The following is a 14,475-nucleotide window of genomic DNA, read 5'->3' as shown; positions in this document are numbered from 1 at the left end:
TGCTCCCCAGCACAGGGTGACTGAGGAGTGCTCCCTGCACGGGTGGCTGAGGAGTGCTCCCTACACGAGGTGGCTGAAGAGTGCTCCCCAGCACAGGGTGACTGAGACGTGCTCCCTGCACGGGTGCCTGAGGCCTGCTCCCCAGCACAGGGTGACTGAGAAGTGCTCCCCAGCATGGGGTGACTGAGGAGTGCTCCCAGAATGGGGTAACTGAGGAGTGCTCCTCAGATGGGGTGCCTGAAGACTGTTCCCCGCATGGGGTGGCTGAGGAATGCTCCCCACATGGTGGCTGAGGAATGCTCCCCAGCATGGGGTGAGGAGTGCTCCCTACACAGGGTGACTGAAGAGTGCTCCCCATACGGGGTGACTGAGGAGTGCTCCCCATACGGGGTGACTGAGGACTGATCCCATGCACTGGAGTTTTGCAATATGAACATTAGAGTCATTACACTCCGTTCTTCAACAGCGTTCATGAAAACAGGTGACTAGTGTCTCTGCTACTAAAGAGGCCGAGGCAGAGGGAAGCCCGCTGCCACTTGTAGCTGGCATGAGCTATGAAGCTCTCTTCTTCAGGGCTCAGTTTCCCTCTCAGTAAAATGAGAAAACTTCAGAATCTCAGAGCTCTGCCCTCCCTGATCTCAGATTCTACAGTCTGTTTCTCTCCCACTCCTATCAATAACAACAAAGCGCCATGCATGTCAGCACCTGAACAGAAGGAGGAAGCAGCAATGTGGGAAATTTGATTCAAAGACATCATCATTGCTCCTTTTCTATAATTTTTCTTCTGCTCTTGTCACAACCAATCATAATTTATCAAGAATTCTACTTTGTGTTTTTTTTCATTGTGGTAGGAACTGGATTACTATTTTATAGAAAAACAATCCGTGAATTTTTTTATACTAATGAAATACCATTAAGTCTAGCTGTACCTTAATTATTTTATCTTACAATCAACTTTACCACAGCTTAGTTTACATGAGAAACGCACCTGCTTCAGGCCTAAATTAGCTGAGTTATGACAACCGTGTAAGATGTAAGAGACAAGACAGAGGACTCTGGCCTCTCAAGTCTTCCCCCTCCCTGAGCATGGCTCCCACTGAAGGGCCAGTCCCCTACAGAGGTGGTACCCTTTTTAGGAAAATATAAAGGAACCACATGGCACACTTTTTTGCTTATCATATTTTTAAAAATTCACCCAAGCTATTACATTTATAAGTTTCTTTTACTGTTAAATAAAATATTCAATTAAGTAAACACACCATGATGATTTTTATCAATTTACCTGTTCTGTGGTATTAAGCTATTTTCAGTTTTCCTCTATTTTGAATAAAGTCTTCCTGTGGCCACATGTCTTTATTTCCTTGGATAAATACCAGAAAGCTAGTAATAAAGTCACGTGGTAAATGTTTATAATGCTGGAAGGAAGTGTGGGGGGGGATCTTTCTGAGTGGTTTTACTGTTTCCACGTGTTGGCTACCATTTGATCTCTTTACACCCAGTTGTCCCAGTAGGAACACAGTGCTGTTACTGTGGTTTTAATTAGCATTTCTTTAATTACTAACAATATTCAAGGGTTACTTGGCCAATCACATATTTTTTAATGAAGATCCATTCAGATATTTTGTCTATTATGTAGTGTGCTATCTTCTTGAATAGGCCTTTATACATGCTAAATGTATACATCTGATCAAGTCCTGGGTATACACTTTTTTACCCTCTGTGAATATACATTATATACATTTTTATCCTCTGTGAATATACATTATATACATTTTCATTCTCTGTGAATAGACATCATATACATTTTTACCCTGTGTGAGTATACATTATATACATTTTACTCTCTGCGAGTATACATTAGATACATTTTTACCCTGTGTGAGTATACATTATATACATTTTCACTCTCTGTGTGTATACATTACATGCATTTTGCCCTCTGTGAATATACATTATATACATTTTTAACCCTCTGTGAGTATACATTATATACATTTTTTGCCCTCCATGAACTGCTTTTTTTTTCATTTATTTTCTTCACACTGGCTTTTGAAGAAAAGTTTTAAACTTTGGTAAAGTTAATCTTTTCATTGTCTCTTCAATGGGTGCTGCTTTTGGCCTGTTTGTCTTTTGAGACAGGATCTCATGTGTCCCAGGCTGGCCTCGGATTCACTACATAGCTGAGGAAGACCTTGAGTGAGTTCCTCAGCCTTCTCCACTTGTGCAGAGATTTAAGGAGTTCACTATCAGCACCTATGCCTTAGAATTTTTTTATTTCATTTTATTTTATTTTTGCCTTAGAAATCTTTGCCTGCCTGGGAATCACAGAAGTTTTCTGCAGTATTTTCTCCTTGGAATTTTATAGCTTTAAATATGTCTGTCTCTGGTCCACGTGAAGCAGCATTCAACATGGTTGGAGGCAAGACTGGTCTTTCACGTTGACGAGTTGTCCCAGCACTACTGGAAACAAACTTGTCATGTCATTGCTTTATTAAGGCATCTTTTTCCAAAATCAATTGATGGCTTACACACGTCTATTTCTGGATGCCCCCCCTTTGATTCCATTGATCTTTGTGTCAACTCCTAACATCAATATTGCACTATCTTGACTCCAATAACATTAGAGCACACTGTAAGATCAGCTTTCATCTTTTCCTTTAAAGATTTCTTTGGCCAGTTTAGAGTCTGTCTAATTTCCACACAGATGCTACAAAAATCTTGCCAATTTCCCCAAAGCCTGCTAGTACTTAGGTTAGTATTCATTCCATACCTTGATTTGGAAAGCAACGGAAGCCCTAAGATCACCAGCTCCTCTAACACGTGAGCGTGGCACCACACTCAACTTCTTCAGCTCATCTTTGGCTCCTCCCACAAAGACTCTGCCATTTTAGTGAGCTATTCATACCTAAATGTTCCATTTTAGTGCCACTGTAAATAGGAACATTTAATACTTTTGTTTTCTAATTGCCCATGGCTAGTATTCAGAAGTTCCTCTGCTTTTTATAGTGACTTTTTAATCCAGAAACATTGCTATATTCACTCAGAGAACTTGATTCTCTACAATTTTTTTAGTCTTAAATTTGCTGAGATTTATTTTGTGTTCCTTCTCTTGGGGAAGATGGCATATGCATGTGAAAAGAGTATGTATTCTACTTTTATTGGTGGAGAGTTCTTTGAAAGGGTCAAGGTGGTTAGTGGTAATGTTCATGTGTGCCTGTCTACAGGTTCTCGCCACACTCCAGTACAGAGAACTGGGGTACACAATGGGACCCACACCTTTCCACTCCTTCTTCAGCTCTAACAGCTACTGTTCTGTTTTGGTATGTTAAAGCTCTGTTACCAGTCTGATGTGGGAGTGTCATATACCAATCTGTTGATTTCATTGGTTAAGTAATAAACAAACTGCTTGGGCTCATAGCTTAGAACATAGGTGGGTGGAGTAAACAGAACAGAATGCTGGGATGAAGAGGAAGTGAGCTCAGACTTGACAGCTCTGCTGTCTGGAGCAGAGACGCCATCCTCCCCTCTCCCAGGCAGACACACGCGATGAAGCTCTGACCCAGGATGGATGTAGGCTAGAAGCTCTCTGGTAAGCCACCTCGTGGGCTACAACAGATTATAAGAAATGGGCTAGTCCAGGTGCGAGAATTAGCCAGTAAGGGCTAGAGCTAAAGGGCCAAGCAGTGTTTAAAAGAATGCAATGTCCGTGTAATTATTTCGGGTAAAGCTAGCCGTGGGGGCGGCCGGGTGCCGGGGACGCAGCCCACCGCTCCTATTACTACACCAGACATTTGAGCAATGAGGATTCTTTTATCATCTTGATAAATACCTTTCATTATTATGAAATCTCTCTCTGTGTGCCCAATAACCCTTTTCTAAAGTCTACTTTGTTAGATATTGATTAGAGACCCTCTTGATGCCTCTTCTGTCCTTTTGTTCACAAATTATTTGTCTTTGCATTGAGAAGGTCAAAGATATACATTAGACAGTTGTCTTGTTTTTACATATGGCAATCTGAGAAACACATGGTGTTAACTGGGTCACTGCTGTGCTAAACCTTCCATATTTGCTTTCTGTTTTTTCTTTATCTCTACTTTTTTTCTGAGTTGAAATTTTTGCTGTTGTGTTTCCTTCTATTGCCCTTAGTCTTCCCTGTTGCCTTACTATTAATAATTCAAGCTCTGTGTTTCTCGTGGCTCATCTACGGAAACAGAAGATCTGCAGGTTGCAGCATCTCTGATGTAATGAATCAAGTAGACCAAACAGCCACACATAAAACCTTATTTGCCAAAAGTAGGTAGCAAGATGCCTAACTCATGTGGAGAAGCAGACTTAAAGTAGAGATGTCTGACTCTAGATCCTGGGGTAGTTTGCCAATCTAGGCTCCAAGGTTTACTATCTACACTTGAATTGCTCATGATCTGTCTTTAAACAGTATCTTCTCAGCATCAAATATTCCTGAATGCTGAGTCATCTCTCCTGCCTCCTGTTTTACTTTTTAAATTACATCTATCTATATAGATATAGAATATAAATATAGATATATTTTGTGTGTATGTACACAATATGTATGTGTGTATGTATATAAATACACACAATATATATGGTTGGGACAGCCATGTAGGTTCTGGGAATTGAGCCTAAGTTCTCTGGAAGAGCAGACAGTGCAATGAGCTCTTGTACCATCTCTGCAGCCCCTGTTTTACTCTTTTTGAGAGGAAATCTCGTTAGATTGCCCAGATTGGACTGGAACTTCTGGGCTCAGATGATTCTCTTGCCTCAGCCTCCTAAGTAGTAGCTGGGGCTTCAGGTACATGACATCATGTCTGCCACTCAGCAAATACTTAAGTGCCTTTTTAACTAACATAACAGAAGAGATGCCAATAAACCATACATTTCACGGAGTTTTTGTTGTGTTTTCTTGGAGTTTTATTGTGATTGAATAATAACCAGTGGTAGCCATTTCTTTGACAGTTCACATCAGAAAATACAATGTTATGAATTTGTGCCAGGTTAAGAATATATTTTGTTTGAGCTTTTTGTTGTTGTTGTGTTGTTGTTGTTAAATAAAAAACCTAGAGTTCCAAAAAGAAAAACAAAAAACAAAAAAGAAACACAGACAAAAACAACAACAACAACAAAATAGCATCTTCTCATTCTAGGTACTGTCTACACACTTGACAACAGCCCACAATGATCTTTCTGCCCCTGGTGCTACTGTCAGATTTCAGAGCTACCAAAGGTATAAGTGGCACAGTATGCTGTTACTGGATCTGTTCAGACAGCCACCTTTAAAGAGGTATTAAAATGAGAACGAGTGTCTTTACATTCGCGCTATCTGAAACTCCTCATTTTTTCGTGTGGATCTTCATTTCTACCTGAAGTCATTTTTTTCCAGCCTGAAAAGCTGTCTTTCGGCATTTTTGGAGGTATAAGTCTGTCAGTAATGAAGTCTCAGCTTTGGTTTGTCTTGAAAGGTTTCTATTTTGACTTGGGTTCTGGTGGAACTTTACTGGATGAGAACCCTAAATTGACATTTCCCCCAAAACTCTGAGGATGCATCTACTGCTTCTGGCTTGGACTTGAGATGTCTTTTCTTCTGTTTCCAGATTCTCTTTGCCTTTTATTTCTTAGCATTTTGACCATTGTTACGATGTGCTTTCCTCTGTGGGTTTTTAATCAAGTTTTGCAGCGCATCTTCAACATCTGAGTTCATCTGATATTTGGAACATTTAGAATTATGACCTCAAGGATTTTCTTTTTCCTCTGTCTCCCTTTTAAAAATGATTTACTGATGTATTTATTATGTGTATGTACCTGTATGAATTTTATGTGCACTATATGCATGTAGGTTTCCAGGGACACCAGGAGAGGGCATTGGATCCCCTAGATCTGGGATTACAGAGCTGGCATGTGGGCTCTAGGAACCAAACACAGGTCCTCTGCAAGAACAGCAAAGGCTCTTAACTATTGAGACATGTCTCCAGTATTTCTCCTCTTCTGAGACTCCAAATACAACATGTTAGAATATGTGATAATTCACAAGTTAGTAAGGTAGTATTCATTTTCCCTTAATTATTATTGTTAGTGATATATCTTTAAGTTTCCTGATTGATTGATTGGTTTTTTTGGTCTCTGATATTGCCTAATACACTCGTGAGCCAATCTTGGGAACTTTTCATTTCAAACGTACTTTTCACAACTTGAAGTTCCATGTTTTCTTTCTTTTATTGTTCATCTTTCTCCACTGTAGTCATGTATAACCTTAAGTCCATAAACATAATCATAGTTGCTGTTTTACACCCTTAGAAAGTCCCCTGCTGTCATGTCTGTAGTTTCTGGGTCTGGTTTTGGTCACAGACTCTCCTCCTGTTAGCGGTCACACTGTATGAAGATATATCTAGTATTACCTGACTGCAGGTGAGACACTTAGAATGATCATCTAAGTATTTAGATTTTATCTGTCCTTTGAAAAGTCTTGTTTTGTTTTTCAGGTAATTAAGTTACATGCTAATCAGTTCTTTCCCCTTCAGCCTCCTTCTCAAACACTGCCATCCAAGCTTCAAGGAGTCTTTATTCTAGAGCAGGGGGTAACAGAGTTTTTCTGTAAAGGACTGGACAGTAAATATTTTAAGGCTTTATAGACCTCAACTCAATGACGTCAACAAATAAGCTGACTACGTTACAATAAAACTTTATTTATAAAAGCAGGCGGTATGGACGAGGGTTTGATCCCATGGCCACAGTTTGCCAAACTTGACCCTAGATCTAGGTTAATTCCACTACTAATGGTTCTTCTGGGGTGTCTACCCCCAGTGCAGTAATTTATTCTGGGTATTTGGATGACAAGCATCTTTCATTCTTAGGCAAGCTATGGCTATTACTTATTTTATAGTTTCTGCTCCCTGTCTTTCTCTTTTCCCTAACCACCTTCTTTGCTTGACTTCGTGGAATGTGGCCCAAACTTCAGAAGACCCCCAGGCGCAGGCACAGAGCTCTCTCGGGTGCTCTCTGACTGGCTGTCTCCCTCTCCGCTTTATGTTTCTCGGGGCTCCTGAAGCTTTATATCCTAAACTTGGTTCCCTGTTCCTGTGGAGTGCTGTTGTGGGAAATTGTTCCATCAGAAAAATAAATAATAAATAAAAAGCCGAGGTGATCGTAGGTTGGGAACACAAGATATGAAGCTTAGCATCTCCATTCTCTAGTTGAATAACAGTTCAGTGGCAGGAAAGGCACACGATTCTTACTGAACCAAGAGACCTCCCAGGCTCCCTTATGATTCCCTGACAGGTGTACCAAGTAAAAGGAGATATTTGCCTTCATGCCTATCTGCTACCTGCTTATTTTAGGCGCATTATCTCTGCAATGCAGCTTAGATGCCAATGTATGATGGGAGGTTTTGCAAAAGCTAACTTTCTTGGTGATAAGTTTAACCATCCAATGGGCTACCGCTTTGGGTCCCATCTTCACTTCCTAGTGTAAAAGGACATCTCCAAACTTAAGCTGCTCTTCAAAGAGGCAGAAAAAGTCATCTCCAATGAAAAACCAGAGGAATCATGATGCAAACAGATAATCTAAAAGATAATTCAGCTTGTTCAACTGTGAAAGATAGCTGAGTAAAGTCCCTGACAGGAAAATGGAGGGATGATTTTAAAAGCTCTCTCGTAATAGCGAGAGGGCTCAGCAGTTAAGAATAGCGTTTGCTCTCGCGGAGGACCTGTGTTTGATTCCCAGCGCCCCACAGTGGCTCAACACCATCTGTTACTCCACTTTGAGGGACACGAGGCCCTCTCCTAGCTCTCGTGGGCACTAGACATGCGTGTGGTACACAGACATACATGCAGGTGAGAGACTCATATACACAAAGTAAAAATAAATACATCTTTAAAAGCACTCTTGGTGGACACCAGCATAATTCTAGGAGTAACTCATAGAACAGCAAGGGAACGCAGCCCCAGAGCGGGGCTGTCATGTCTTCCTTGGTGACTGGCTGCAGAGACCTGATTCGTGTCTCCTCTGCTGGCAACATTGCCAGGTGCGGAAGGAACAGAACAACACAGACCTCTATTTTTCTCCCCAACATTCTCCTTTAACTAAACCTACCAGCGTCTTCCTCTTAACAGGGTTTGAAAGAACATCTGGTTCTCTGCATTGCTTAGTTTTCTATTTTATGGCAGCCAGGTGACAGTACTCAGACACTTTTGTTATTTAGAATGGGAAAGGGGCACGACAGAGTTGTTTCTTCCACAAGTCAGCATAAAAGCATAACAGCTTAGTTCAAGGGGTATTAGACAGTCAAGGACCCCGCTGCCAGGAAGCTTTGTCATATGATGCCCATGTTTTTAACTAGGAGGGCGCAGTTTCAGGAGCTGTGCTCACTTGCCTCCACCCACCCGCAGGGAGGGTCTATTTGTGGAGATTCAAGGCCCTGGGAGGTGAATCATCTCTCATTAGCATTAGACTTCCTCATCCACGCCACCAGTCAGGAGAGATCTTCACACCTGACTCTGCCCAGGGATTGACAGCAGCTCTGTCAGCATGAAAACATCCAGCCAACAAGAAACTCCAGACAGGACTGGTGCCATCACTGAGCCCAAGAACAATTATCTTCCCCAAGAAGGTCGCATACTCTTTACCACCCAGTCCCCACCATTTCCCCAATGCAAGAGGGACTTACCCTACTATTACTATAACAAAATCCAGTAAATTCCATCCATTCCTAACGTAAGCGTTAGGGTGCAGCAACAATCCATACGCTATAATCTTCAGAAATGTCTCCACTGTAAAAATAATCAGGAAGGCATATTCTACTTTTTCCTGTAAAGAGAAACAAATGCACCAAGGGTGAAAGGGGGAATGAAAGAGAGAAGCAATGATCAGAATCTGCCTCTAAGAGACGATAATTCTATTATGAGAACCGAATCCGCTGCCCTGCACCTGGGCTGGGAAAGCATTTTCATTTGAATGCTGAATTTCTCATGAGCAGCTACGTGTTAAACCCTATCATTCAGGCTGCATTATTGCATTTTGCCACCTGCCCTGATGCATGTGCAATGAGTCTGCCTAGGCTATAATGGGCACGTTTTCTATTTGCACACATTTGCACAACACAACACGTTTCCCCCGAGGTTTCCAGATCAGGCCCAGAAAAGCACAAGGATGAGCAAACATCTCAACAATGACTTTGAACAGAATTCCCTCTGGAAAAAACAAAGATGTAATAAAATTAACCCTTATTTCTTTGTGGGGTTTCCTCTGACACCTCAAATCCAAGTCAGTTTTGTCACTGTGTGGCAAGGTGACCTTGGACAAGTACCTATTCTAGTCTAAATTTTACTGCTTTCACCCATAGGGTGAAAGGCAGTGAGCTCAGACACAGAAGACACTGCCTAGTGACTGACACACCTCCCCTTCCTGATTGAAACCACTGATGGACCCTCAAGCAGCCTCTGGGATACAGCTTTGCCTCCTTCTTGTAAGGATCTGTCCTGTCTCTTTAAGAGACAAGCCGTGGGGTGGGGAGAAGGAGAGATGAGCAGAGAGGCACAGAGAGAGAGAGAGAGAGAGACAGAGAGGCAGAAGCTTCCTCTTCAAGAGGGAGAGGGAAAAGGAAAAAACTCAGGCAGCCATCAGGAAGGAAGATCTGCCTGCCTCTTCTACAGGGGTGGGGGTGGGGCTTGTCTCTTAAAGAGACAGGACAGATCATTACACTTCTTAGTACCCGTGGCCACTCCCATCCCACTGCCACACACCTCTGTAGCATTATTGCCTGATGGCTAGAACCTCTGTGATTCCAACCCACATGACCTCAGTCATCAGGCCTAAACGATGCCAGCCCTCTGCCTATAAATGTTTTCTTTATACAGCCCCAATTTGGATAGAAACCAAGATGGACAGGGCCACATGTAATCAAGCAACATTTTCTAGTTTTAACCTACTCAACAAAACAATCAAACAAACAAAAAATCAAGGAGAACTTTTCTCTGTGGGCTCTATAGCCCTCTGCTGCTATCATCCTCAGAAGCCCAATCCCTAGAACCATGGACTTTACTCTGTAGTATACAGGAGGCTCCAACAAATTTGGAAACAGGGAGCTCTTCCTTCACATCACAGCCACCACAGAAGGAGCCAGGATTAGAAAAACAGCCCGACTCTGGCCGTACTCTTGAAAACTTTGGTCTAGTGGAAGACGCGGAGTTTCAGGCATGTACACAGAGAGCCTCTGAAATCACGAGTTAGCGGGAGAATACTTCACCATCTGTGTGGAAGCTGAAGGTCTCAGCCACAGCGCCTGCCTGTGCCCTTCCGGCTGCTCACACAGGGGAAGGCAGACACTGCTGTCACACGTGACCACTATTGCAGACGTGTATTTATAAATGCTAATTTATGCCTTATAAGAAATGCTTCTGCATGGAAACTTCTTATTTTGGAAATCATCTTTTAAAATATGCATTTCAGGATAAGTCCTACCGGCCTGCCTTCCTGAAAGTGTTACATATCTATGCATTTCTGCACACATGTGCCTGCAGTGGCTGCAGTGCTCTTCTGCACTTCAGTGCCTCAGCTTCACCCTAGGCTGCAGGCCTCTGCTGCCAGACAGCTGGATCCCGTCTGTGCTGCCCCAGGACAGAATTCTCTCATGGTTTGTCCACCCATACCTTCCCTCAGGGCACTCTCCAACTGCAGCCTAAGCGTCAGGATAGTGCCCACCCTGTTGACCCCTTACTGGTTACATGAACCCCAACTGATCAGCTTTGGCTTCTCTAACCCTAGACCATTCTTGGCTGTTCACTTCCCCCTGCCCACGTGTGAGTGTGTGAGTGTGTACACATGTGTGTACATATGTATGTGGAGGCCAATGGAAAGTCAGCAGGCATCAATTCACTCCTCCTACCAGGTCATGAGGCTTGCCATCAAGCCTCCCCACCCACTGCTCTACCTAATCAGTCCTGGTGCCCATCACTTCTAAACCTGCCTCCAGTGCTCTTTGGATCCCTGGAACATCATCTTAGACTGTTATCAGTCTACGAAACTCTCTTTTGAGATGGTCAGACTCAGTAAGTTTATGATGTCAAAGCCCTAACTCACACCCATTCATAACTTCCGGCCCTCTGAACAGGTTAAGTTCTCAGCTGGCTCATCCTGTATACCCCTCCCTCAACGTTTTGGTCACCCTTCCCATGCCTCCCCTTCCTTCCTTTCTACAGTCAGCTCCTCTGGGCTAGGCAGCCCTGAAGACACCACAGAGTGGCACATGCACCACCACAGGCCACATGTGGACCTGCAGTTTCCCTACCCTATCCTCTCCACGTCCTAGGTGGATGTCCTCATAGAAGACACGCCACACAACCTCCCATACAATACAATGAATACAGTGAGGGTCAGAGCTGGACTCTGCACAGGGCACTGTGTAGAGAGTCAGGGAGGAATGTGACCTCTGAAAGCTCACAGACAAGAATCTGTGACTTTAACCAGAGGCCCCAGTCTCTGAAAATACTCACCTGCTGTGCTCAGAGCTGCCCTGACCACCAAATGTACATCGTCAATATGCTTCCAAGACTACTAGTTCTAAGAGAACGAGATAATCTAAAAACAGCACACTGGCTTGACAATTCCTTCCCTTTCATCTTCTCTGCTTTATTTAGTAGGCCAGACAGAAAAAAAAAAGTTTTGGCTGCCATGCCATCAATATTCATAGTGGTTACATCCCTACGTCAAGATGGTGCCATACTTCAGAGCAGAAAAACACGACAGAGAACAGAGAGTACACCTACCAAACACATTTGCTTTTCCCTCTGCCTTTTATTTATAAGTAATTGTGCCACAATAATGAGGGCCATTCGTGTAACTGACTGGTTGAAGGACTTTTTTATATCCCTCCCTTCTTCTCCTCATCCTCCTTTTTAAAAAGATGTTGGCTCCTCTTTTCAAAATCTTTAGTGAATTGCTTGATGGAACAAGTTGTAAGAAATAGAAGCTAGCTATAATATGGTTCTTTGTTACAGAGATTCTGCCAAATCCAAATGAACAAGCACAGCCTGGTAGACCAGTTGACCTATAAGCCAGTGGCACCTATAAGCCAGTGACATCCAGTCTTCAATTCTGACATTATAAAAGACTTCTGAGAGACAAGGGTACCTCTACATTAAACAAACTGAGTATTATTATTACTTATTATTATTTTGGCAAAACAAAAACTGAGGAAGTTTGATAGTTACCTATTTAAAAAAGATTGCTCATTTGAAGAAAGAGAGCAGATTTGAATAGGAAGGTAAGAAGGGAGCCAGACAGCGTGGAAAGAGTCTGGAGGCAGAGAAGTCAGGTGACCTCTAGCACAGGGGCACAGAGGTTTGTAGCAGAGACAGATGGGAGCACTGAAGCTGGAGCCATGGCAAAGAGAAGACAGGGGAAGCCGACAAAGGATAGGAGAGAACCCCCTAGACTTGAAATGATAACCCTTCCCTACAAAGCCTAGGCCAAGGTTGCATCCAAAAAGTGACCCCCACAACCTAAACAGGAAGATTGCATGACTCCACCCCCGCTATCTGCCAAGCACAGCAAGGCTAGATGACTCAGCCATCCCCCGCAGGGATTTCTTCTCTCTGACAGGAGGTCCCGAGTAGGTAGAGCCAGTCAAACTGTCCTCTTGAAAGATATCACCTGAAACCACTCTAAGGCCCAAGTCTCCCATGAGACTTTAAGCTATCAGAGAAATAAAGGCTCGAATCTAGTTTTGTGTTTTCTTTTAGTATGAGGATTGGGGGTTTCTTCCAGGAGCATGTGACTACAGGTGCATATGTACATGCACACACGTGTGGAACACAGAGCTCAACCTCAGGTGTCACTCTTCCTCAGGAGCTATCGGCCTTGTCTTATGGTTTGCCTGGAGCACACCAACTGTACTTGCTAGTCAGAGAACACCAGGGACCCGACTATCTCAGTCCACCTAGTTCTGGGCTCACAAGTGCATAGCAACATGCCCAGAGTCTTCACATGGGCTCTGGGGATCAGCGTCAGGTCCTCCTGATTACTCAGCAAGCACCTTATCCACCAGCCATTTCTCAACCCTCAAATCTAACTCTGGTACCTGGTTTACCCTTCCTAAGCAGATTTTTAACAGTAGGACAGTCTCTAAGTCAAGCTTCTGAACTAATTTCCAGTCTCCAAGCCACTTAACCTTAAAAAGGCCTTTAGGAAACCCAAACCAACAACTAGCAGGGACTGGGAGATTCCAGAATACTTGGTTCTTTTCTCCAGGGTCCTTGTGCTGTGTGCTGTGGTATCAGTATTCGTCCATCTGTCAGCCTATCCATCCATCTGTCCATGTGTGCATCTATCTGTCCATACATGCATATGTCCAACATGAGCTGGTTCCTCCATAGTGTAGCTTAGCATCTAACCCTGAGTCCCCAGCTCGCTGACAGGGTAATGGAGACTGATACAGGCCAGTAACATTCACCTCTTGGCTTTGCTCATCCACTCACGTGGCCCTTTTCTTTGAGAGGTTTTCCTGGAGTGTGAGAAGCCGTTCCATGTGCCTCTTTGTGTGCGCAACCAGTGCCCCTGTTTTTAAGGATCATTCCTCTCTGCCTCTGTAACTTTAGCACCCACTACTACACACAGCATGCATAAAACGCTCACAGGTGTTGACAGAAAATGGTGAAGGAAGAGAGAGAAGAATAAAGCAATACAACCAAATGGGAAGAAAACTATAAAAACAGGATAATCTGTGATCCCAGGATATGTATCAACAAAGAAAAAAATGTATCTAAGTTATTATAAATTCTTCCTAGAACAAGTCTGGAGTAAAACAGCCAAATTGCTGAATAAAGTCTGATTTCATCTTATCTTGTGGTGGTTTGAAAGTTGTCAGACTTTCTTTGGACAGCCAGCTCCCAAATAATGTCATAGAAATTTCTTATTACTTACACAAGCTTGGCCTTAGCTTAGGCTTGTTCCCAACTAGCTCTTAAAACTTGAATTAACCTGTTTATATTAACTTACATTCTGCCACGTGGCTCTCCGACACACTGCACATCGTGTTTCCCCAGCGTCTTGGGGCATTTGTCAAGCCAGATCCCCTGAGTTCCTCTCTCCAGAAGTCCCGCCTATCTTCTCCTGCCACCTATTGGCCATTCAGCTCTTTATTAAACCAATCAGAAGGTGCCTTGGCAGAGACACATCTTCACACACACACAAAAAAATTATCCCACAACTGGCTTGAATAAGAATGACCCTTAGGCCCATAAATTTTATATGCTTAGTCACCAAGGAGTGGCACTACCTGAAAGGATTAAGAGTAAGAGGTAGGTCTTTGTTGGAAAAGTGTGTCACAGGATGGGTTCTGAGGACACCAGGCTCCATCTCCCCGCCCCCCGACTATGAATATCTCTCTCTCTCTCTCTCTCTCTCTCCCTCTCTCTCTCTCTCTCTGTCTCTCTCTGTCTCTCTCTCTGTCTCTCTCTCTCTGTCTCT

General features: G+C 43.2%; 1 protein-coding gene across 4 annotated transcripts in view; it reads right to left on the bottom strand.

The window, feature by feature from the left end:
- The window catches only part of Cacna1d (calcium voltage-gated channel subunit alpha1 D), a 307,540-nt gene that overhangs the window by 141,388 nt on the left and 151,677 nt on the right, over nt 1–14,475 (bottom strand). For all 4 annotated transcript variants that reach the window (XM_026779996.1, XM_026779998.1, XM_026779995.1 and 1 more), the window contains exon 4: nt 8,678–8,817. In XM_026779996.1, the coding sequence (XP_026635797.1) occupies nt 8,678–8,817 (140 nt within the window). The remainder of the gene's footprint in view (nt 1–8,677; nt 8,818–14,475) is intronic.

This window comes from Microtus ochrogaster, chromosome 6 (genome assembly GCF_000317375.1).
Source record: "Microtus ochrogaster isolate Prairie Vole_2 chromosome 6, MicOch1.0, whole genome shotgun sequence".
Taxonomy (NCBI): Eukaryota; Metazoa; Chordata; class Mammalia; order Rodentia; family Cricetidae; genus Microtus; species Microtus ochrogaster.
Note: the sequence above shows the minus strand (reverse complement) of the source record. Positions and strands in the feature narration are given on the sequence as shown.